Source organism: Pistacia vera, unplaced genomic scaffold, assembly GCF_008641045.1.
Source record: "Pistacia vera cultivar Batoury unplaced genomic scaffold, PisVer_v2 Contig341, whole genome shotgun sequence".
Taxonomy (NCBI): Eukaryota; Viridiplantae; Streptophyta; class Magnoliopsida; order Sapindales; family Anacardiaceae; genus Pistacia; species Pistacia vera.
The window spans coordinates 503254-524904 of NW_022196159.1; the positions used below are offsets into that span (position 1 = coordinate 503254).

Sequence of the window (21651 nt, forward strand, 5' to 3'; positions counted from 1 at the left end):
AGTAATCAAGCGATTAAGGTTTACGCAACTGTCCCTTCTAAGTAAAATTTCGATATATTTTAACCATCGAAATCTAACATTTCACCACCAAAAGATTGATCAGTCTGTCTTCTTCAAAAACTCTAATAGCTTAAAATGGGTTTATTCTCTGTTCGTTATTGAAATATAAATTTAGATAATAAAATAATATTTTAAAAATATATGGATGGAAAAGCATCATGAAACCATTATTTGGGTTATAAAAAATCGTTAACTCTTATAAATTATGGCAAATACGTGATCTCATAGAGTGATTGTCACGTTTCCAATTTTCTAAATATAAAAAATAAAATAGTTTATAATTATAATATTATTAGTATATTGTAGGGATTGATTGAGTAGATCGGCTAATAATCTTCCACTTGGAAGCAACAAAGCTCCGTTCAAATCTTCAATGCACGTTGTTCTGCCGTGTAAATATCCGTTGACCGAGTCTGAGTGTACTTTAAATTGAACGAAATGAGTAGACTTTGACTTTTGCCTCGACCCAAATTAGACGCATCGAGTAAAAAACTATGTGTTAAACTTACGGAGAAAGATCACACAAGTATTACCTATATTTTTGTTCAGTTAATTTATGCACATCTCAACAAGATTTATTGAATACTTTATAAATTCAAATGAACATGTAAGTTACAATATTATTATAGTAAATAACCTCAATATTTAAACTTAGAAACTTAAGGAAAGAAACAGACTTTTTTAACTGTCAAATCAACCCCTTCAAGTTTATTATCTATAATTTCATCTATCATTCTTGTTGTTATTATAAAGTAATGTTTAATTAATGCTATTATTATAATAATTATGGTATTAAATTACTTTATAAAATTTTCTTTTTTAATAGTATTAAAAACGTTTAGAGGAGATTTTTATTTTAAGGTTAATTAGGTGAGTAGGTAACTATCGTGGCAACTAAATACCCTGTCTTGTTTTAATTATGGCTTAGTATATAAGATTTTGTCTCTTCAGTTTGGAAGTTTTTATCCTTTTTTTTTTTTTTTTTTGTAAACGACTTGTTCTCACTAGGGGTGAGAGAAATAATCTGGAAACCAAACCAAACCAGAAACCGATCCGAAACTGAACTAAAAATTAGGTTTTTTTATAAATGGGTTCGGTTTGTAAAATTTAAAAAATCAGAAAACCGGTTAAACCCTAACTATATAAGCAACATGCATTTTGTTTTTAAAATATTATTATTTTTCTCTTCAGTCTTCTCCGCCTCCAAGCTCTAATCTCCATTCTCCATAGTGCACACTCCACTGAGTAACTCCACATCTGCCTCCACTCCACTCCAATACTCCACTCCGTTTTCGATTCTTCAGCTTTTCTCTTCGCCTGTTCGCCAACAGCACCCAACAGCTCCATTCCACTCTAGTACTCCACTCCATCTTCGATTCTTCAGCTTTGCTCTTCGCCTATTCATCGGTAGCACCCAGCAGCTCCACCCACAGTGAGTTGACAGTCCCATACCCATCCACTCCAACATCCATTTCACCGAAAACCACTCACCCAACAGCACCATTCAGCACAACAACCACCCACTCAGCCGCTTACCAGCGACGATGACGATAGTCCACATTGTTGCATTGTAGTTCACAGCAACCCCCACTCCACTGCCGTTCAGATATGTGACTGTAATTATATATAAAATAATAAATATTTGAATTTAGGGACTTAAATGTAAAAATTGAAGAATTTTAGGGGTTAATTTGAAAACCAGTTAACCGAACCAAATATTCGGTTCGGTTTACAACCGGTTTCGGTTTGCATTTTGTCTAAACCGAATAACCGGTTTGGTTTCCAATTTTCATAATCCAGTTCGGTTAACTGGATTATCCCACCCCTAGTTCTCACCCAAGGTTTTGCAAAATCCAAGGTTGGTACCTAGTTTTATAAATTCTAGATTCCCACCCTTAAATAGATGTCTATTTGTTTCTTTTAATCGTTAAAGGTTAAAATGATCATTTAATATTTTCATTTCTGAAAAACATTCTCTCACCCACCTAGTGTTGTTGCCGATCTTGACGCCATCTCTAGCATCAAACACTTCCAAATCAATCACAATCAATTTCCAAACAACCATTAATCTCAATTTCCTTTCAAAAATCTCCGAAACAAACACCAATCAAATCCAAAATTAACCAAAATTGTGAAAACCCTAATAAGGGAAGAGGCGACTGACAAATGGTAGGCAATCGGGACTTGGGATGTTGGGGATTTTGGAGAGGGAACGCTAGTGGTGCAAAAGGTGGTGGTGGGGGAATTTATGGTGGAGTAGCCATAATTTTGTTGGGAAGGGGTGATAATTGCGAGAAACCTTAAGGGGCTAGTGGCATTGGTCGGCATGCAATTGTGGTGGGGGAGCTTAGGGGTTTTGGTGGGGGGACTCTGGTGAGGCTAATGGTGGGCTTGAGGGTGATTGTGGTCAACGAATTCTACCGAAAAAGCTTGAAACCTATGTGTAAGAAGGAGTGGCCACTAAAAGCTGGGGAGGAATGGATGTGTCGGGGTAAAGCTATAGTCGGATGGAAGTTCGCCCAATGGGCACAGGTGCTGGGCCGTGGGCGTTGGCGTTGGACGAGCCTGCATGCAAATGGCATGGCAGTTCTCTTGGGAAATTCGTCGAATGGGTGGTGTGCTAGCAACTAAAAAAAAATCAATCTCTCGTCCCTGATTCGTCCAAAACCTAGAAAATCAACAAACAACACTTCAAAAGACACTTAATCAAACTCCAAACATAAGCCTAACACTCAATCTCCAATAAAAAAGCAAATAACCACCAAAATTACACAAAAGGTCGACGGTAGTGAAGACAAGGAAGGGAGATGAGGAAGAAGAAGGTTTGAGGGCAATCTGGTAAAAGCATCCACTGCTCTTGTGTCTAAAGTCTAAACCCATCCGTCACTAACGATGTCCATTTAAGAGTGGGAATCTGGAATTTATAAAACCAGGGATACCAACCTTGGTTTTCACTAAGCCTTAGGTGGGAACATGTCATTTACCCTTTTTTTTTTTTTAAACCAAAAATAAACTTTATTTTTAATTTAAAAATATTGGGTGTATAATTATAGTTATCTTTAGCAAATTTATGGTTTTAACCACCATTGAGTGACCTGATAATAAAAGAGTAAATGAGGATATAACAGTCTTTAAAGTTCGAGTCCCCACGACTGCTAATAGGGGTGACCATTTGAACTCTTACCTGACTGGTAACTCTAGGGTCCTGAGAAGTTAGTTGAGCTCAATCTAATTTTAAAAAAAAAAAAAAAATTATAGTTTGGCAGAATGTAATGAGCAAGTGGAGTTGATTAAACTATATATTAAAATGGATGTAAATGATGTGTACAAGATATTGTTTTGGCTCCTGAGGAATTTTAAAATTGCTAGCTGTTGAGCCAAACCTTTTGTTTATGAGATTCTAAATCTTCACTTATATCAATGTGATAGCATCATTAATTAATTAATTAATTAATAACGACATCGAAATAAAACGGTACAATTTGGAGATTGAAAAGCCAAATCAAATGGAGTAAGATTAAATTTGAATTTTGGAAAGTTATGCTACATATCATCCATCACCCTAAACCATAAAACCACGTAACATACATCTCATTAAATTTAACTTAATCAAACCCCAACAGAATCTCTCCGTCTATTTGGTAAATACAAATTATCACAACTAGACACGGAAAAAAAAGAGTTAAAAACGGGAAAAGGATTCAAGAAAGCGATATTTAACTGGAAAATGTTGAACTCGATACATCTTGGAGAAGTGAAAGATGAATACTTGAAGCAAATAATAGAAGATATTGGGAAAAATTGCTCTGCCCTTGAGATAGTATCTCTGAGGATGAATGATTTTCACCTAATGCTAGTGGTATAGCTAAAAATCTTCTTCAAGTGAAGACACCGAGGTGTTTGAAGGTGTTTCCCTTTAAAGAGATGGGATAAGTTACATACTCGACAACCTGAATGAGGTAAAAGCAATTCAACTTTGTGATTGCTTTTTAGCTGAAGAAGTGGAACCGGATACAGTAGATTCATGGCATTCCTTTCCAATTACTGCAAATTTCGCTCAACAAAGTAAGGAAAGGTAATGTCAAATGGTACTTTATGCATACTCTAAACGTCAAAGCTGAAGTACTGACTCGATGAAAGGAATGGAGGAGTTAAGCAGATCTAGAAATAGATTTTATGCCCGACTATGACTAGGATAAATTCGGTGAAATGAACCTTCCAGCTGTAGGAGGATACCAAAGCCAGCTTTAGAAGGATGCCGGAGCTTATAATTCTTAATGTTTATGATATAACTACGATAAATTCGGTGAAATGACCTTGTTGTTCCATCATTACATTAAAAAAACATGAATACAAAAGAATAAGATAATCCTACATTATTATTGTTTTGATAACCATAAACCACAGGCATGGCAATGTATAATACAAGGCATAAATTTAAACAATAATTTATCATGCATCTGATAAGTTATACGGCATACCATATCCTCTACAAAAACATCTGAAAACAATTTTCTAAACTCAACATCATAATAACTTAATCTAAAACAATGGTGCAAAGTAGAGACCCAATAGTACAAAATTAACAATGAATGGTCATCCTACTAGTCATTATCAATAAATTTGTTTTTTTATTTTTTATTTGTTTTTTAATTTTATTTCAAAAGCCAAAGTAATAGAAAACAAGGGATACGGTACGCTCCATGAGTACACCTGGTCTGCAGAAGCAATAGTTTAGATTTTGCAGCACGCCCGAAGATTGCTTCATGACACAAAACAAGGGCTGCAGTTCGAAGTCACTCTACACAAGGCCTAGAGCATATGATTGCCTATATTGCAAAGATTCCGAGAATCACATCCTATTATATTTCTTCTGCAGTTGAATTTTTCCTATCTTTCATCTTTCTACCTCATAAATTTTAGCTGTTAAGCCTCTCAAAGAAATACAAATATCCCATCTCTTTTGGAGGGTTAACAGAAGCTCCAACCTTGTCATCGTTGAAAATTACCCATCTACCATCTTTAAGGATATGAGCGACGTAGTGACCACACTGGGTAGAGGTTCCAATATGGCTCACTATTCCAAACAGCCGGTATTCTGCAATAAGACAAGGTAACAGCGGTTTAAACTAAGCAATTTATTCATATATAATTGAAATGGCAGCTACATTGCTCCGAACAACCAGTATTTCAACAGTCATCAACTGAAGCAATACAATTAGTAATATAATCAGAACAAAATGGCTATTACTAAAACGGCCAAGTAGTTGGACATCCTGTTGTGATTTTCTTTCCTTTCGTGTAGGCGTACAAAATTTAGTGGCAAAATAATATTGAATTTTTGAAACAATTTAACCTTAGTTAGGACAACACATTGCTAAACTCAGTCGTACATATTCAATCCAAAATATTCACAATTATCATGCAAACCACAAGAGCTATAATGGTTACAAACAAAATAAGCAAGAAAAGGTTAAAGAAACTAACTCCCTCCTCCATCCGTTAGACCAGCATCCACAGGAGTTTGTACAGTGCTTGATGAGGTAGCATCCATATCCGATGAAGCAGAAGCATCCGGATTGTTAAATATCCAATCTGTTGCTTTCTCAATGTCATCACCCTGTACAAAATCATAGACATAAGAAACAGTAAGAACCTTTCTAGTACTACATGAAGAAATTTTGTCAAATGTACCTTTCCTGAAAATAAAATGAGAAGCTATAAAGATTTTACCGATGCTTTCAAAGCCTTCCGAGCAATCTCTTCTTGAAAACCAAATGAGATCAAAGTATCAACTTTTGATTGGTCAATTGTTGCACCTTGTTGGGAAATAGGAATATCTATATCTGAAACAAAAAATATTTCATCAATATCATTCACTGAAGTGCTACAACTATTTATGTACCAGTTGTTGCAGCTAGATTGCTAAGTGATTGTTTACCAGGTATGAAAGTTTTGATATTGAGTTACCTGGATCATCCATATGAGAGAGTAACCAATTCATTGCTGCTTCCACTCCAGTGTTTGAGGTATTTATGGCAGCTTTCTGGCAATGAAGATGATTAAATCCCATCGACACAAGTTGGGAAACAATATCCTGGTCGGCAACAGGCATATTTGACTCTGCCTCATCCTCAGAGCCTGTTTATATAGATAAAAAATCCATAGTATCAAACCTGGGAAACCTTTTTCTGTAGCATGGATAAAACTCATAATTTTTTAATTTAAGCCATATTGCAGAATTCATGGTGAGTGAAAAAAACATTTATTAATGAGTCAAGGTTCTAGTTACATGATCATGCACATGAGAGAATAAATGAAGAGCACAAACACACAATGACTTCAGAAATTCTAGAAAGTATCACATACCACCCTCTGGTAATAGCTCCTCCCCAGGTTGAAGGCCTTTGCTGCGCATATGGGTAATATCTATGATATCTGGAACATCAATATATACATCTGGAGGGACATACGGGATGAACATAGGAACAGTCAAGTACAATGCCAACTAGTAAGAAACAATGATGGGCAATAGAAGTAATAAAGCTATAGGAAAGATACCAAGCTTCTTGGGCACCCAGCCCTCCTCCATTACAAATTTACGCATGTGCAACACCAAATAGTCAGGAAATGATGTCAAACCAGCATTCCTGCATTGCCAAATACATGTCAACGTGACTCTGAACATTTTAATGGCATTGGTCATCTTTAAATAATCAATTAATGATTCACGGTTCACATGAACAAGCCTTATTCATCCTAACTTGATGACAAACCCAGAACAACAACAACAAATTCATTTAAGGAGCAATTAATGGTCTATTCTGACTTCAATTCAAATTAAAAGAAGTACCTATAACCTTTCATGTAAAACTGCGAGGGCACATGATAAATTTTGTCCAATCTTATATTTACTGTCACCAAAACCCGTTAAAAATAATATGGAAGCTTGTGAAAGATCACAAATCTTACTTGAACGCTGTTGTCTTAGCTTTCAAGGCAGTGCTATAAAAATCGTGTATCTCCTCAGGGGCTGAAAAGGTTGCTAGACATGCTTCTAGAGGAACCCTTGGACGTACAATCTCATCACTGGATCTGCTAGAAGCAGATATGCTCAGCAATAATTCTAACATCAATAAAAGCATGACCTTTAAACCATTTAAACTTACACGTCCTTTCCTTCTGAAATCTTTTCCGCTTTCAATTTGTGGAAAGTTTCTACTTCTCCTGCATTGTCAAACAATAAAATCATTAAAGTACTAACTCTACAAAGTATGTCTCAAAGAAAAAGACCAAAAGTACCTTTATTAGTAGCTTCATGCAGTGGAATATTCAAAGAAAGAATGTAGTCAAGCCTTCTATTGTAAGCAACCTTGCCAGATGAACATGCGATACGATCTTCAATGCCAAACTTGAAACTCTTTGTGGGATCCAAATCAGGTTTTCCAGAATGAACACGTTCAACTTGATCAACAAAATGTAAAAAAAATTCCAAAGCATCCTGCATGCAAAAAGATTCAAGTATATACATAAGCAAGTTACACACAACTATGATGGGCATAGGTTATGACATCCCACCCAACTGATGCTCATTTACTGCTGAGCAACAACAGCATTGGACAGATTACCCTCTAAAACTTTTGTCCATTCAAAATATGGGCATCCAAATCTCAACAAATTATGTAATTCATATACCATATGGTGTTTGATTAAATCCTTTATGTACATAAGATGTAAGTAGGAATACTACGAGCATGTGGCAAAAATTGGACCAGATATCAAGAAAAATCTAGTAATAAAGCTATTAACATACCTGCTGTCTCACAGAAGAAAATTCAGGATGGCTAGCAGCAATAACTGCTTTAAACATACGAGGAGGTATCCCTTCCTGTTTCTAAAATTTTTGAAGGTGGGAAAAAAGAAAGTAACCAACGATTATCAATATATATACACAGAATACTAACAAGATGTGTGCATGAAAAATCAATCTACAATTAAATGGGTAAGCATCCACCAATTCTTTGAATCATACTATATAACTATGCCACATATAGCTTTTGTAGCAGTAGATTTCTGATCCACTTTCTAAGTTTTTAATAATAGAAGATATTGGGAAAACTTGCTCTGCCCTTGAGATAGTATCTCTGAGGATGACTGATTTTCATCTAATGCTAGTGTTATAGCTAAAAATCTTCTTCAAGTGAAGACACCGAGGTGTTTGAAGGTGTTTCCCTTTACAGAGATGGGATAAGTTACATACTCGACAACCTGAACGAGGTAAAACCGTAAAAGCAATTCAACTTTGTGATTGCTTTTTAGCTGAAGAAGTGGAACCAGATACAGCAGATTCATGGCATTCCTTTCCAATTACTGCAAATTTCGCTCAACAAAGTAAGGAAAGGTAATGTCAAATGGTACTTTATGCATACTCTAAACGTCAAAGCTGAAGTACTGACTCGATGAAAGGAATGGAGGAGTTAAGCAGATCTAGAAATAGATTTTATGCCCGACTATGACTAGGATAAATTCGGTGAAATGAACCTTCCAGCTGTAGGAGGATACCAAAGCCAGCTTTAGAAGGATGCCGGAGCTTATAATTCTTAATGTTTATGATATAACTACGATAAATTCGGTGAAATGACCTTGTTGTTCCATCATTACATTAAAAAAACATGAATACAAAAGAATAAGATAATCCTACATTATTATTGTTTTGATAACCATAAACCACAGGCATGGCAATGTATAATACAAGGCATAAATTTAAACAATAATTTATCATGCATCTGATAAGTTATACGGCATACCATATCCTCTACAAAAACATCTGAAAACAATTTTCTAAACTCAACATCATAATAACTTAATCTAAAACAATGGTGCAAAGTAGAGACCCAATAGTACAAAATTAACAATGAATGGTCATCCTACTAGTCATTATCAATAAATTTGTTTTTTTATTTTTTATTTGTTTTTTAATTTTATTTCAAAAGCCAAAGTAATAGAAAACAAGGGATACGGTACGCTCCATGAGTACACCTGGTCTGCAGAAGCAATAGTTTAGATTTTGCAGCACGCCCGAAGATTGCTTCATGACACAAAACAAGGGCTGCAGTTCGAAGTCACTCTACACAAGGCCTAGAGCATATGATTGCCTATATTGCAAAGATTCCGAGAATCACATCCTATTATATTTCTTCTGCAGTTGAATTTTTCCTATCTTTCATCTTTCTACCTCATAAATTTTAGCTGTTAAGCCTCTCAAAGAAATACAAATATCCCATCTCTTTTGGAGGGTTAACAGAAGCTCCAACCTTGTCATCGTTGAAAATTACCCATCTACCATCTTTAAGGATATGAGCGACGTAGTGACCACACTGGGTAGAGGTTCCAATATGGCTCACTATTCCAAACAGCCGGTATTCTGCAATAAGACAAGGTAACAGCGGTTTAAACTAAGCAATTTATTCATATATAATTGAAATGGCAGCTACATTGCTCCGAACAACCAGTATTTCAACAGTCATCAACTGAAGCAATACAATTAGTAATATAATCAGAACAAAATGGCTATTACTAAAACGGCCAAGTAGTTGGACATCCTGTTGTGATTTTCTTTCCTTTCGTGTAGGCGTACAAAATTTAGTGGCAAAATAATATTGAATTTTTGAAACAATTTAACCTTAGTTAGGACAACACATTGCTAAACTCAGTCGTACATATTCAATCCAAAATATTCACAATTATCATGCAAACCACAAGAGCTATAATGGTTACAAACAAAATAAGCAAGAAAAGGTTAAAGAAACTAACTCCCTCCTCCATCCGTTAGACCAGCATCCACAGGAGTTTGTACAGTGCTTGATGAGGTAGCATCCATATCCGATGAAGCAGAAGCATCCGGATTGTTAAATATCCAATCTGTTGCTTTCTCAATGTCACCACCCTGTACAAAATCATAGACATAAGAAACAGTAAGAACCTTTTTAGTACTACATGAATAAATTTTGTCAAATGTACCTTTCCTGAAAATAAAATGAGAAGCTATAAAGATTTTACCGATGCTTTCAAAGCCTTCCGAGCAATCTCTTCTTGAAAACCAAATGAGATCAAAGTATCAACTTTTGATTGGTCAATTGTTGCACCTTGTTGGGAAATAGGAATATCTATATCTGAAACAAAAAATATTGCATCAATATCATTCACTGAAGTGCTACAACTATTTATGTACCAGTTGTTGCAGCTAGATTGCTAAGTGATTGTTTACCAGGTATGAAAGTTTTGATATTGAGTTACCTGGATCATCCATATGAGAGAGTAACCAATTCATTGCTGCTTCCACTCCAGTGTTTGAGGTATTTATGGCAGCTTTCTGGCAATGAAGATGATTAAATCCCATCGACACAAGTTGGGAAACAATATCCTGGTCGGCAACAGGCATATTTGACTCTGCCTCATCCTCAGAGCCTGTTTATATAGATAAAAAATCCATAGTATCAAACCTGGGAAACCTTTTTCTGTAGCATGGATAAAACTCATAATTTTTTAATTTAAGCCATATTGCAGAATTCATGGTGAGTGAAAAAAACATTTATTAATGAGTCAAGGTTCTAGTTACATGATCATGCACATGAGAGAATAAATGAAGAGCACAAACACACAATGACTTCAGAAATTCTAGAAAGTATCACATACCACCCTCTGGTAACAGCTCCTCCCCAGGTTGAAGGCCTTTGCTGCGCATATGGGTAATATCTATGATATCTGGAACATCAATATATACATCTGGATGGACATACGGGATGAACATAGGAACAGTCAAGTACAATGCCAACTAGTAAGAAACAATGATGGGCAATAGAAGTAATAAAGCTATAGGAAAGATACCAAGCTTCTTGGGCACCCAGCCCTCCTCCATTACAAATTTACGCATGTGCAACACCAAATAGTCAGGAAATGATGTCAAACCAGCATTCCTGCATTGCCAAATACATGTCAACGTGACTTTGAACATTTTAATGGCATTGGTCATCTTTAAATAATCAATTAATGATTCACGGTTCACATGAACAAGCCTTATTCATCCTAACTTGATGACAAACCCAGAACAACAACAACAAATTCATTTAAGGAGGAATTAATGGTCTATTCTGACTTCAATTCAAATTAAAATAAGGACCTATAACCTTTCATGTATAACTGCGAGGGCACATGATAAATTTTGTCCTATCTTATGTTTACTGTCACCATAACCCGTTAAAAATAATATGGAAGCTTGTGAAAGATCACAAATCTTACTTGAACGCTGTTGTCTTAGCTTTCAAGGCAGTGCTATAAAAATCGTGTATCTCCTCAGGGGCTGAAAAGGTTGCTAGACATGCTTCTAGAGGAACCCTTGGACGTACAATCTCATCACTGGATCTGCTAGAAGCAGATATGCTCAGCAATAATTCTAACATCAATAAAAGCATGACCTTTAAACCATTTAAACTTACACGTCCTTTCCTTCTGAAATCTTTTCCGCTTTCAATTTGTGGAAAGTTTCTACTTCTCCTGCATTGTCAAACAATAAAATCATTAAAGTACTAACTCTACAAAGTATGTCTCAAAGAAAAAGACCAAAAGTACCTTTATTAGTAGCTTCATGCAGTGGAATATTCAAAGAAAGAATGTAGTCAAGCCTTCTATTGTAAGCAACCTTGCCAGATGAACATGCGATACGATCTTCAATGCCAAACTTGAAACTCTTTGTGGGATCCAAATCAGGTTTTCCAGAATGAACACGTTCAACTTGATCAACAAAATGTAAAAAAAATTCCAAAGCATCCTGCATGCAAAAAGATTCAAGTATATACATAAGCAAGTTACACACAACTATAATGGGCATAGGTTATGACATCCCACCCAACTGATGCTCATTTACTGCTGAGCAACGACAGCATTGGACAGATTACCCTCTAAAACTATTGTCCATTCAAAATATGGGCATCCAAATCTCAACAAATTATGTAATTCATATATCATATGGTGTTTGATTAAATCCTTTATGTACATAAGATGTAAGTAGGAATACTACGAGCATGTGGCAAAAATTGGACCAGATATCAAGAAAAATCTAGTAATAAAGCTATTAACATACCTGCTGTCTCATAGAAGAAAATTCAGGATGGCTAGCAGCAATAACTGCTTTAAACATACGAGGAGGTATCCCTTCCTGTTTCTAAAATTTTTGAAGGTGGGAAAAAAGAAAGTAGCCAACGATTATCAATATATATACACAGAATACTAACAAGATGTGTGCATGAAAAATCAATCTACAATTAAATGGGTAAGCATCCACCAATTCTTTGAATCATACTATATAACTATGCCACATATAGCTTTTGTAGCAGTAGATTTCTGATCCACTTTCTAAGTTTTTCCATTAATATACATTTCTATGTTTCCTATCAAAAAAAAAAAAAAAAAAAGAATGAAACTATGCCATAGATCATAGATGATGAAGTTGGAAGCAATTAAATACATATAAGTTGCATGCACAGAAGTTGAGTTTGATTTCTAAAAAACCAACGACTGAATTAAAACAGGGTATCAGAAATAATCATATCAATTAATTATTGGCAATTCCATGATGCAACTTAAGAATCTTAAAGAGCATAAGCAAACTTGGAATATGAACAGAATGGTCAATAGAAACTTTACAGTGTCTGTTGTAGTTGCAGCATTGGCAGTATCATCTTTCTGAAAAAGAAGTTAGACAAAAGTAAATTAGCTGGGCAAAAGAGAGAAAAAATGATGCATAGAAATCCACAGTATGATTGTATATTTACCTTCAGAGCTGGAATAGAGTATTTTCCCGATAGCAAACCATGTCCCAGCTTTGTTCTGCCACAAAAGGAGGACAAATTAGAACAACCATGACTGATCCAAATCCGCCATTTAACTACTTCAACCCAAATTTCAGTCAGTGTAATCCATAATAGATGTCTTTCACTAAAGGAAGGAAAACACAGAAAAAACAGCATGCAAAAAAAAAAAAAAACCATTAAATTTACTTAGAATCACCCAAAAAGTATACCAAACAGGAGACATGCCAGTTCCAGTTCTAGAATTTGTAAAGAAATAAAGATAAATTCCTAGAGTACTATGGATTGCAGATAGATGTCACATGGAACAAAGTTGCAATTAGCAATAAATATATCAACCTAATTATCAAATAACAAATTAGAAAAAAATTAACAAAGATAGGGAGTTGATCACTTACAACTGCATATTTAGGTCCACAGTGGGATCTGCAGGAGCAGCTACAAAAGCTGGTTTTAAATTTTGGTTCATGTAGTAACTGATGGCATTATGACAGCAAAATAAAAATCAAGTGATTTAGCATAAACAGTTTCCAATGGAAGTGAGTGGATAGTATTTATCCACAAGACAATGGTACATGTATATATTAGTAAATGCAAACTGACCGTGAACAGAAGGACCGTGTTGAGAACACAACTTGCATGGTAGCTGCCAAGTAGCAGCTGCAAGAAAACAGAACCAGGAAAGAAGTTACTCCACTGATTACATTGCCCATAGCGGCAAACCAGAGGGAGCACATTACCTGTTTCCAAGATTGACAAGTCCTGTATATCCCGGCCCAAAAAGGGGCTCCACTTCCTCTCCACTTTCTTGAATACGATTCCAATCAAAGTTGGTATTTTGGTCGAGTTCCCTTTCAGCAGTTGTCATTTCAGTCTGAAGATAAGTGAGATTGACTTCTAATAAGATCTAATTCATTTATCTAATAGAGTAAAGCTATACTTTGTGTCAAAATGCCAAATGCATTGTAATTGTAGAAATAAAAGCTAATAATCAAGAAATAAATTACGGTAAGAGCGAATAGCTGAAGTATTGCTTTACACTGGAAAATACGAATGGTGAAGAGTAAGTCTATAGTGAGGACTTCCTAGCAGCTAGAATAGAGAAGAAAATGGTCGACAATGAAATTAAATCATAGCCAAAATTGCCCCCAACTCAAAACTGACCAATCTTTACAGTCAGACAAAACCAACCTGCCTACATGATTATCTACTAAACTCATCATAAATATTTCACAACAAAACATATTAAAAAAAAAAAAAAAAAAAAAAATTCTATAGTCTTTCATTAGACTAACAACTGATGTGATAAAATTATACTGGAATGCCTTGATGAGCAAGTATCTCAAGTAATGTAAACGTTGCACATATGACAACAAAAACACCATGTTTAAACAACTACTAGGCCCCAAATGCTGTTCCATATAAACAATTTACCTTCTTTAGTGATGAAAAATCAATGCCAAAAAATGCCAGATGCTGTGCTAAAAGTGGATCCAAAACACTATCATCCTCTGGATATGAGAAAACATCTGAGCTGCCACGATAACTTACCATGATAAGTTTTTAATACATCTCAGAACAAATATTAATGCAAAAATTAGAATGAAATTCAGTCGCATCAGGAACATTGAACTATTAAAAATCATTCGGTCTTCAGGTTATTTCAGACTCCAAAGTGCTTTACATTGCAAGCAGCAGTACTTTCTAATTCAAAAAAACCACCTAGATGTAAAAAGCATCTGCAATAGCTCATTTGTTACCTTTGTTAAACAATTCCCCTCTCAGACAGCTAAAATGCCAATCCTCATAAAATTTCAAGTAATTTACAATTTGAGCTTTCTCATCAGAACAAGCATATATTGAACAGTATTGTTCCCTTCTCTTATATACTAAACAGATCAGGTAGGCAACTCATAGTCTAACATAACTATTACCTAATGTTTTTCATGTTTACTCAAAGTTTGAAGAAAATTACTCTCATTGAAACCATAAATAAACTTCTCAATAAGATTTTCAGTATGTCATCAAAGACAATTAGAGTGTGAGCAAGCACAAAATTACATGTAAAAAACAATTGGAGAAAAGTTTTCCACTCTGCACGGAAGCATTACCTGCTCCTTCCAGATCAGCAGTAACTGTCCCAAGCTTTACAGCAAGAGGGTAGCCTGTCTCCTTGTAGTGTTCAATGGCATGGTTATTGCCACCAGTTCCATCCCAATTTTTCCTCCCACAAAGGATCATTCCATCAGTAAGGTTCAACCAGAGATTATCCCTTTTATTGCACTTAGTACATTTCCACCCAGATGGCGGAACAATAACACCATTGTCGATCTGTTGCAAATTCATCGCATATGCACTGGTTTGCTTCTTATCAGCTGTCCATGCTGCAACTTGCTCTTTCCGCTCAGCACCCTCAGCCATTAAGATGGCATCCACTGCCAACCTTACCTGCAATGTTTCACATGGAACAATCATAATAAGATCTTTGCTTGAGATGATAGAAAATTTTTTACATAACAAATAATAAGAAAGCAAAACAACAATTACCTTCTCAGGTAACTCCACAGAAGGAAAAGGAAGTGTCACATAATCAGGCAATATAACTATATTATGAGTTTCATCATATTCAGCTTCATTGTTGTCAAATCCCCCTTCAATACCTGAAAGTAGACCACAAAGAACCATATATTTCTCCTCAAACAGCAATAACCATTGGATGTATAATCAACAACATCAAGTATGACCTTCTTTTACAATAATAGATGCAGGATTAGACACATAGAGACAGTATAAATGAAAAAATTTCAACCATGAAAATTTTTTAACTCACATACCCTAGAATGCTATCAAAATATAGATCAGAGCATCTTGTTTAAATACCTATAGCCAAATAAGTCGGTTTTTTTGAAGGTCTATCTTCAAAGCCTAAAAGTAGACCACAAAGAAACCATATACTTCTCCTCAAACAGCCAAGCACTAATGGAAGTATAATCAATCAGATCAAGAATGGCCTTCTTTTACAATAATAGATGCAGCATTATAGACACAGAGGCAGTAGAAATGAACAAATCTCAACCTTGAAAAAGATTATAACTCACATACCCTAGAATGCTATCAAAATATAGAACAGAGCATCTTGTTAAATACCTATAGCCAAAAGAGTCGGTTTTTTTGAAGGCCTATCTTCAGGAACCAACTTTCTTGTTTGCTTTATATGCAAATAAACAGGGTTTCCAGTCTTCTCGAAGTTCCAACCCACACAGTCTTTCCCATAAGCAAGAAATGTATTCAGGTCGATGAACAAACCACCTTCAGATCTCTGAAATTTATCCCCAGAATCAACAGAACGGACCACAATGAAAGAACGTATAGCAAATTAAACTGAGTAAAAGTGAAGACAAACAAGCCTTGACAAACTATAAACTTCCTATAGCCTAAACAGGTAATCTCGTCACAATAACACAATTAGAATATAAAACCATGTACCAGAGAAAGAGATTGAACATAGAGACCATTAACTCCCTCCCCAACAGGCAAGTCAAATGAAGCAAAAGTGACTGAATTCATTCACATGCATTGCTTTTTCTAGCACAGGTCTATTATTCAATTTCTTTTTTGTATTTCAAAACATATCAGATTTAAGAAAATTCTCAAGCAACACTCAGATTGAAAAAAAAGAAAAATGCTTTACGTCACAGCTGAGCAAAATTTAAAATTAATAAAAATCCAACATTTTCCTTTCATTACGCACTTTCTCCCAGCAGTGCAAACAAAACCACCACATTAACACAAATTGAACAAGCACATAGCTAGCAGTACTGCCCAGAGACAGCAGAGCTAGTAAATTTCATTTACATCATTCCAACCACGCCTAAGGAATTCGTAGAATTTTCTCTCTTTTATATTTCCAGAACTTTCTCGGCAGCCAAACAAACATATCTAATACTTTAACACATCACATTTCCAGTTGCAAACCATCACAAACGAGTTCCAATATTTCCTTTTTTTTTCACGCGAAGCAGCAGACTATAACTACTTCTTTCACTTTTCCTAGTAAAATTTTCATTTTCCTAAGCTTTCTCAAGAAACAAACGGAAAATCGCAAGAAAAAGAGAGGAAAATACCGGAGTATCGAAGGAGATGCAACATTCTTGTTTGAAGATGCGATTGGTTGGTTCGGGGATCCGAACCCGAGAGAGATTGGATCGGAGCAAGTCCATAGGGTTTATCATTTCCGTGTTTCAGCAGGAAAATAGAAGAATAATTTGATTGAAATTTTAAATAAATAAAAGAAAAGAGAATATTTGGTTGGGTTGGGAGCAAGTAAAGGCAAAGCTAATATGCGCCGAAAGATGAAGATGAAGATGAAGACGAAGACGAAGGGAGTGAAGCGAAATAAAAAGTGACCTGGTGTTCGTAAAGCGCAGTACCTCCTTTGTTTTATGCTTTTGAAACGAGTCTTCTTCTCTTTGGACTAGAAAGGTTGAGTCTTGTATAAATTACGTAAATTAAATCTTTTTTTTTTTTTTTGGAAATTTAATAAATTATAATTAATTTCATTTAAAAAAATTAAAACATTAAAATAGTTATTGTGTTAATCATTATATTTAATTTCTCATTTGCATTTAAAAAGAAATGATTTTTCAATAATTATGTAATATAATTTATGCCAAATAGACCATAAGCAAAAAGACAAAAAAGTATATGATCGTTTCCCAGAGTTATGAAAGAAAAGATATGTATGTTACTTTATTTTAATTTAAACTTTCAATAAAATTGTTATTTTCATGGTAAGCTATATTGATGGGCCAGGCCCATTGCAATTGTTTACAGATCAATCTCAAAGTGAAGTCCAATTGGGCCAATCCCTGGTCCGAGCTGGGCCAATCTGGACTAATTTAATTAAATCAATGATTCACGGTTAATTTAAGATTGTTGTATCTTTCAACTTAGTTACTTCTTAATCAACTCTAAACATTACGTTTAAAATAGGTTAATGTTATGCTTACAATTGAGTTATACAAACAGACAAAACACAAAGGACAGAATAATTATTTTACATAAATTTTATACAATTTCGATCTGTTTGTATGACTTAGTTGCAAACAAAATTTTATTGTTTAAATGTAAAATTTTTTGTTTGGTAAATTAGATTTTTAAATAATTGTTGGATGTAAAAGGACAATTAAGAACATATCTATTTCATAAAGCTCTCTTTAATTATGCATTTAAAGAAATTCCGGTGAATATCTTGCGGCTTCCTATGCCTAAACGGCGACTCAAAATCTAGTGATTCCACCGGATTCTTATAGATAAGCACTAGCCGATCATTTTGATACCGTGTCTTGGCTGCTGAACAGAACCGGGAAAATCATCCCAAATATTCTTTAATTTGTGGATCTCCAACTCCAATTTACCCTTTAGAACTTTACTCAAACAGCATTTGACACTACTGCCCAAGTACAAACACAAGTCGTTCTGCAAAATGTACAACTCTCAGAAGCTAATAATTTAGAATAAGAAGGCAAACAATTAATGCAAATGCAATCGTTAGATTTATTTCAGTTTTTCAACTTCAATGAAAATTGTTTAGAACGGTAAGGCCCTTAGCCAACAAAATGAAAACTCAAAAGCAATGTAGTATATAGTATATGTGTTGATGATTGATTTTTGACACCAACTATTCGCACGTGCAAACTACTAAGCTGACTTAGAAATCACACGTGAATGGAAAATAACGTAAATGAAATAGAAGATGATTTTTAAAGTAGTTCGGATGCTTTAAGCAAATCCTACGTCCACTACTTTTTATAAATGAGAGATTACAATCAGGTCGCGTGTAGCGATCAGTGAATAGAAATACAAAGAGAGAGAGTGAGTGTTTTTGTTATCAGAATCCCGAAAATAAGAGGGGAGTCCTCTATTTATAGTAAAAGGTTTTTGGGTAATGATTACAAGTCTGTAAGTAGACATGTGCCGTATAATTCCTACCCTACTTTCTATTGGTTAATTGTACATAAAATATAATTAAATCGCGCAGGGTTTGGACAGGTGGGTGACTCCCAGACACTCATAAACCAAATCTTTACCTGTCAAGTCGATGACAACCTTACTCCTTTTGTCCTTGGATAACATGGCAACGCCTAGACGACACAAAGTTTTCCTAAACTCTGATTAATTCTTGCTGACGTAAACTTGTGTCTAGCCCTGATTTCTTAGGTATAGCAATATGAAACAAGTGAAAATGTGCTATACACTTCATGGCTTAGTAGTACTTCTGTCTCCCTCTCATTTGTGATAAGATCGGTAATTCTACAGATAGTGGCACCAATTGCAATCTAGTGGTTGAGGACATGAACATGAAATCTTTGTGGCTTTAGTGCTGGTAGGTTTATCATTTTAAGCTGAAGTTGTCTCAGCCCTATGTTGGAAAAGATAGGAATCAATGGTCGTCTCTCTAGTATCAGGATCAAACATTGCGTCCTTGTTTAAAAATTATTATATTTACTGTTTCATCTAAGATCTACTGTATCTCAGGGACTGTCTGCTTGCCTGGTCTTTGTCGAACATCTGTTTCATCTTCAGTCTTCTCTATCTCTGGGGGTTGCTTCTTGCCTGGTCTGTGTTGAATTTCAGTTTCTTCTAGTGGCTGTTCTCCAGACTTCTGTTGAGTTTCCGGATCATTTCAATAATTTTCGTCTCTAAAGTTTCCCGCAGTGGCTCTTTTTCAGGCCTTTGTTGAGTTTCTGGATCAACTTCAGTAGCCTTAGTCTCAGAAGTTTCCTGCAGTGGCTCTTTTTCATGCCTCAGTTGAGTTTTTGGTTCAACTTCAGCATCTTTTGTCTCTGAAGTTTCGCGGTGGCTCTTTACAATGCCTCTGTCCAGTTTCTGGATCAACTTCAGTATCCTTTGTCCCTGAAGTTTCCTTCGGTGGCTCTATGTCATACCTCTGCTGAGTTTCTGAATCAACTTCAGCATCCTTCGTCTCTGAAGTTTCCTGCAGTAATGGCTCTTTGCCAGATTCGGAGCTTGAAGATCCTCCAGCTTGAGATGACCCCTCCGGCTGGAAATGATCCTCCAGTTTGAGATGACCCTCCAATTTGAGATGACCCTTTAGGTCAAGATGATCCTTCAGCTTCAGATGACCTTTTAGCATGAGGCTTCTGTTGCTCAATCATATCCGTTTTTGCCTTTTAAAAGTTTCATTGTAGAAAAAAAGAATTAGAGAACAACTTCATATCTCTCAAGAAACAAACAGCAATAATAAATGAAATACACTCGGAATGCATACTTGATTGTACCACAAATCAAGGACTCTGAAGGTTCTGTGGTCTCATTTTCCAAGCAATCATCAAGCTACGGTTGGCAACAAGAGCTGCCTCATCTCGCACAAGTTCTACCACATGTGATTGAACAATTTGACTTTATATACAAAATTGTGAAAAATCATGGGTTTCATAAATTGATAGGTTTTGAAATTATTGCTCTAATAAGGAACAAAAAAGACATTTTATTTTTAAGATATTTTACAATTCAAAATTCTGTTTTGATAAATATGTAAAGTTCTATTAAAATAATTTATATTAAACAAATTATTAATTATTTTATAATTCAGAATAAAATTCAAATGGCCTTTCTGCTCTCTCTATGAAACTTTAATACCGAGTAGCCTTTTTGCTCTCTCTATTGAAACTTTAAGGGAATACGGGGAATGCGATTAATGGAGTTGTTGCGGCCGCACTGGTCGAAAACGAGGGGAATCGATCTCTATCCTTCAGGATTAGTAATCCACAGCATCCATTCAGTTTAAAGTTCATTTCATCATCTAACTCTGAATCATCTATTTTATTTTCTGGTACGCGACCGCCTTATTCTTTGTCTTCGACATAGACATCGGTTCCTTTCCAGGCCTACGTTCAAATTCTATCTGTATCTGTATCTGTATCTGAATTGAACTGCCAGCTTGGCTCTTGCCATGTTACGTTCAAATATTCTTTCTGCATCTGTATCAGAAATGTGCAGCTTGGCTCCTTCTTGGGACTGCGTGAGGCCGCTCGAACCCGAGGACTCTGTTGCGCTTTCTATCTGTTGCATAGTTTCCTTTTCTATGCACATTTGAAGTAACTTTGCAAAGCGGCTTCTAATCAACCTGAAGAACAACTAACGAAAAGGTTCTCAACAATTTTTTCAGATAATACCAAGAATGGAACTGGGTTGACACAACCTTATTGACAAATTTGGTATCCACAATCCAATTATAGCAAATGGGCTGCATTTCGCGAAGTGTACGTCTACAAGCTGTGATAATAGCTGCTGCGGCAATCACCGAAGGTCTGAACTTTGTAACAAAAGTTTTGTTGCGTAAAAAAAAAAAATTATAAAGAAAACAACGGAAGATAACAAGAAATAACTTGTATTTTTAAGATTTGTACCGCCTGTACTGGATTATAATCTCGTTTACAACTCGGGTTTGATGTTTTCTGCTCCAGGAATCCTCGGAATTACCATTAAACGAACGAATAGCTGTTACTTCCAAGTTCATTTAAGTGCATTGAGAATCACAAGTTCCACTGTCAGTATGTGCCTCTCATGCTTAATCATTTTCGTTTTTACCTTTCATTTGATCGAATAAATTAGAGAGAAAATTAAAAAAACTAATCTTTCAGGAAACAAAGAGTAATTATATAAAATTATACACCAAATTTGATTAATTTACCAGAAAGGG

General features: G+C 35.4%; 2 protein-coding genes across 3 annotated transcripts; both read right to left on the bottom strand.

The window, feature by feature from the left end:
- Positions 1 to 4953: 4953 nt before the first annotated feature.
- Positions 4954 to 8412, bottom strand: LOC116138489 (ubiquitin carboxyl-terminal hydrolase 14-like). The gene is made up of 11 exons (XM_031424197.1): positions 8329 to 8412; positions 7874 to 7954; positions 7363 to 7561; positions 7230 to 7287; positions 7033 to 7155; positions 6622 to 6710; positions 6430 to 6519; positions 6031 to 6201; positions 5794 to 5906; positions 5548 to 5680; positions 4954 to 5158 (listed from the first exon to the last, which is right to left on the bottom strand). The coding sequence occupies exons 1-11, from the start codon at positions 8410 to 8412 to the stop codon at positions 4980 to 4982; spliced, it is 1320 nt and encodes a 439-aa protein (XP_031280057.1). The 3' UTR covers positions 4954 to 4979.
- An 867-nt stretch (positions 8413 to 9279) lies between these two features.
- On the bottom strand, positions 9280 to 17189 carry LOC116138501 (ubiquitin carboxyl-terminal hydrolase 14). 2 transcript variants are annotated; one of them, XM_031424207.1, is made up of 20 exons: positions 17051 to 17189; positions 16074 to 16245; positions 15474 to 15586; positions 15038 to 15374; positions 14361 to 14455; positions 13667 to 13800; positions 13530 to 13586; positions 13325 to 13402; positions 12891 to 12945; positions 12763 to 12801; positions 12200 to 12280; positions 11689 to 11887; positions 11556 to 11613; positions 11359 to 11484; positions 10948 to 11036; positions 10756 to 10845; positions 10357 to 10527; positions 10120 to 10232; positions 9874 to 10006; positions 9280 to 9484 (listed from the first exon to the last, which is right to left on the bottom strand). In XM_031424207.1, exons 1-20 carry the CDS (start codon positions 17156 to 17158, stop codon positions 9306 to 9308), a joined length of 2427 nt encoding a protein of 808 aa, XP_031280067.1. In that variant the 5' UTR covers positions 17159 to 17189; the 3' UTR covers positions 9280 to 9305. The 2 variants fall into 2 exon arrangements, with proteins under 2 accessions (XP_031280067.1, XP_031280068.1); XM_031424208.1 differs by having other exon boundaries at positions 9306 to 9484; positions 11359 to 11481.
- Between the last annotated feature and the right edge of the window lie 4462 nt (positions 17190 to 21651).

Bases quoted from the DNA above. Each gene is read 5' to 3' on its own strand.
- LOC116138489 (XM_031424197.1), bottom strand. From the start codon at position 8,412: ATGAATCTGCTGTATCTGGTTCCACTTCTTCAGCTAAAAAGCAATCAC. The intron at 7,288-7,362 runs GTACTTTTGGTC...TTGACAATGCAG, and splicing joins GCATGAAGCTACTAATAAAG to GAGAAGTAGAAACTTTCCAC. The intron at 7,156-7,229 runs GTAAGTTTAAAT...TGCTTCTAGCAG, and splicing joins ATTTCAGAAGGAAAGGACGT to ATCCAGTGATGAGATTGTAC.
- LOC116138501 (XM_031424207.1), bottom strand. From the start codon at position 17,158: ATGATAAACCCTATGGACTTGCTCCGATCCAATCTCTCTCGGGTTCGG. The intron at 13,801-14,360 runs GTAAATTGTTTA...ACTTATCTTCAG, and splicing joins ATTTTTCATCACTAAAGAAG to ACTGAAATGACAACTGCTGA. The intron at 12,946-13,324 runs GTAAGTGATCAA...CTTTTGTGGCAG, and splicing joins GTGGACCTAAATATGCAGTT to AACAAAGCTGGGACATGGTT.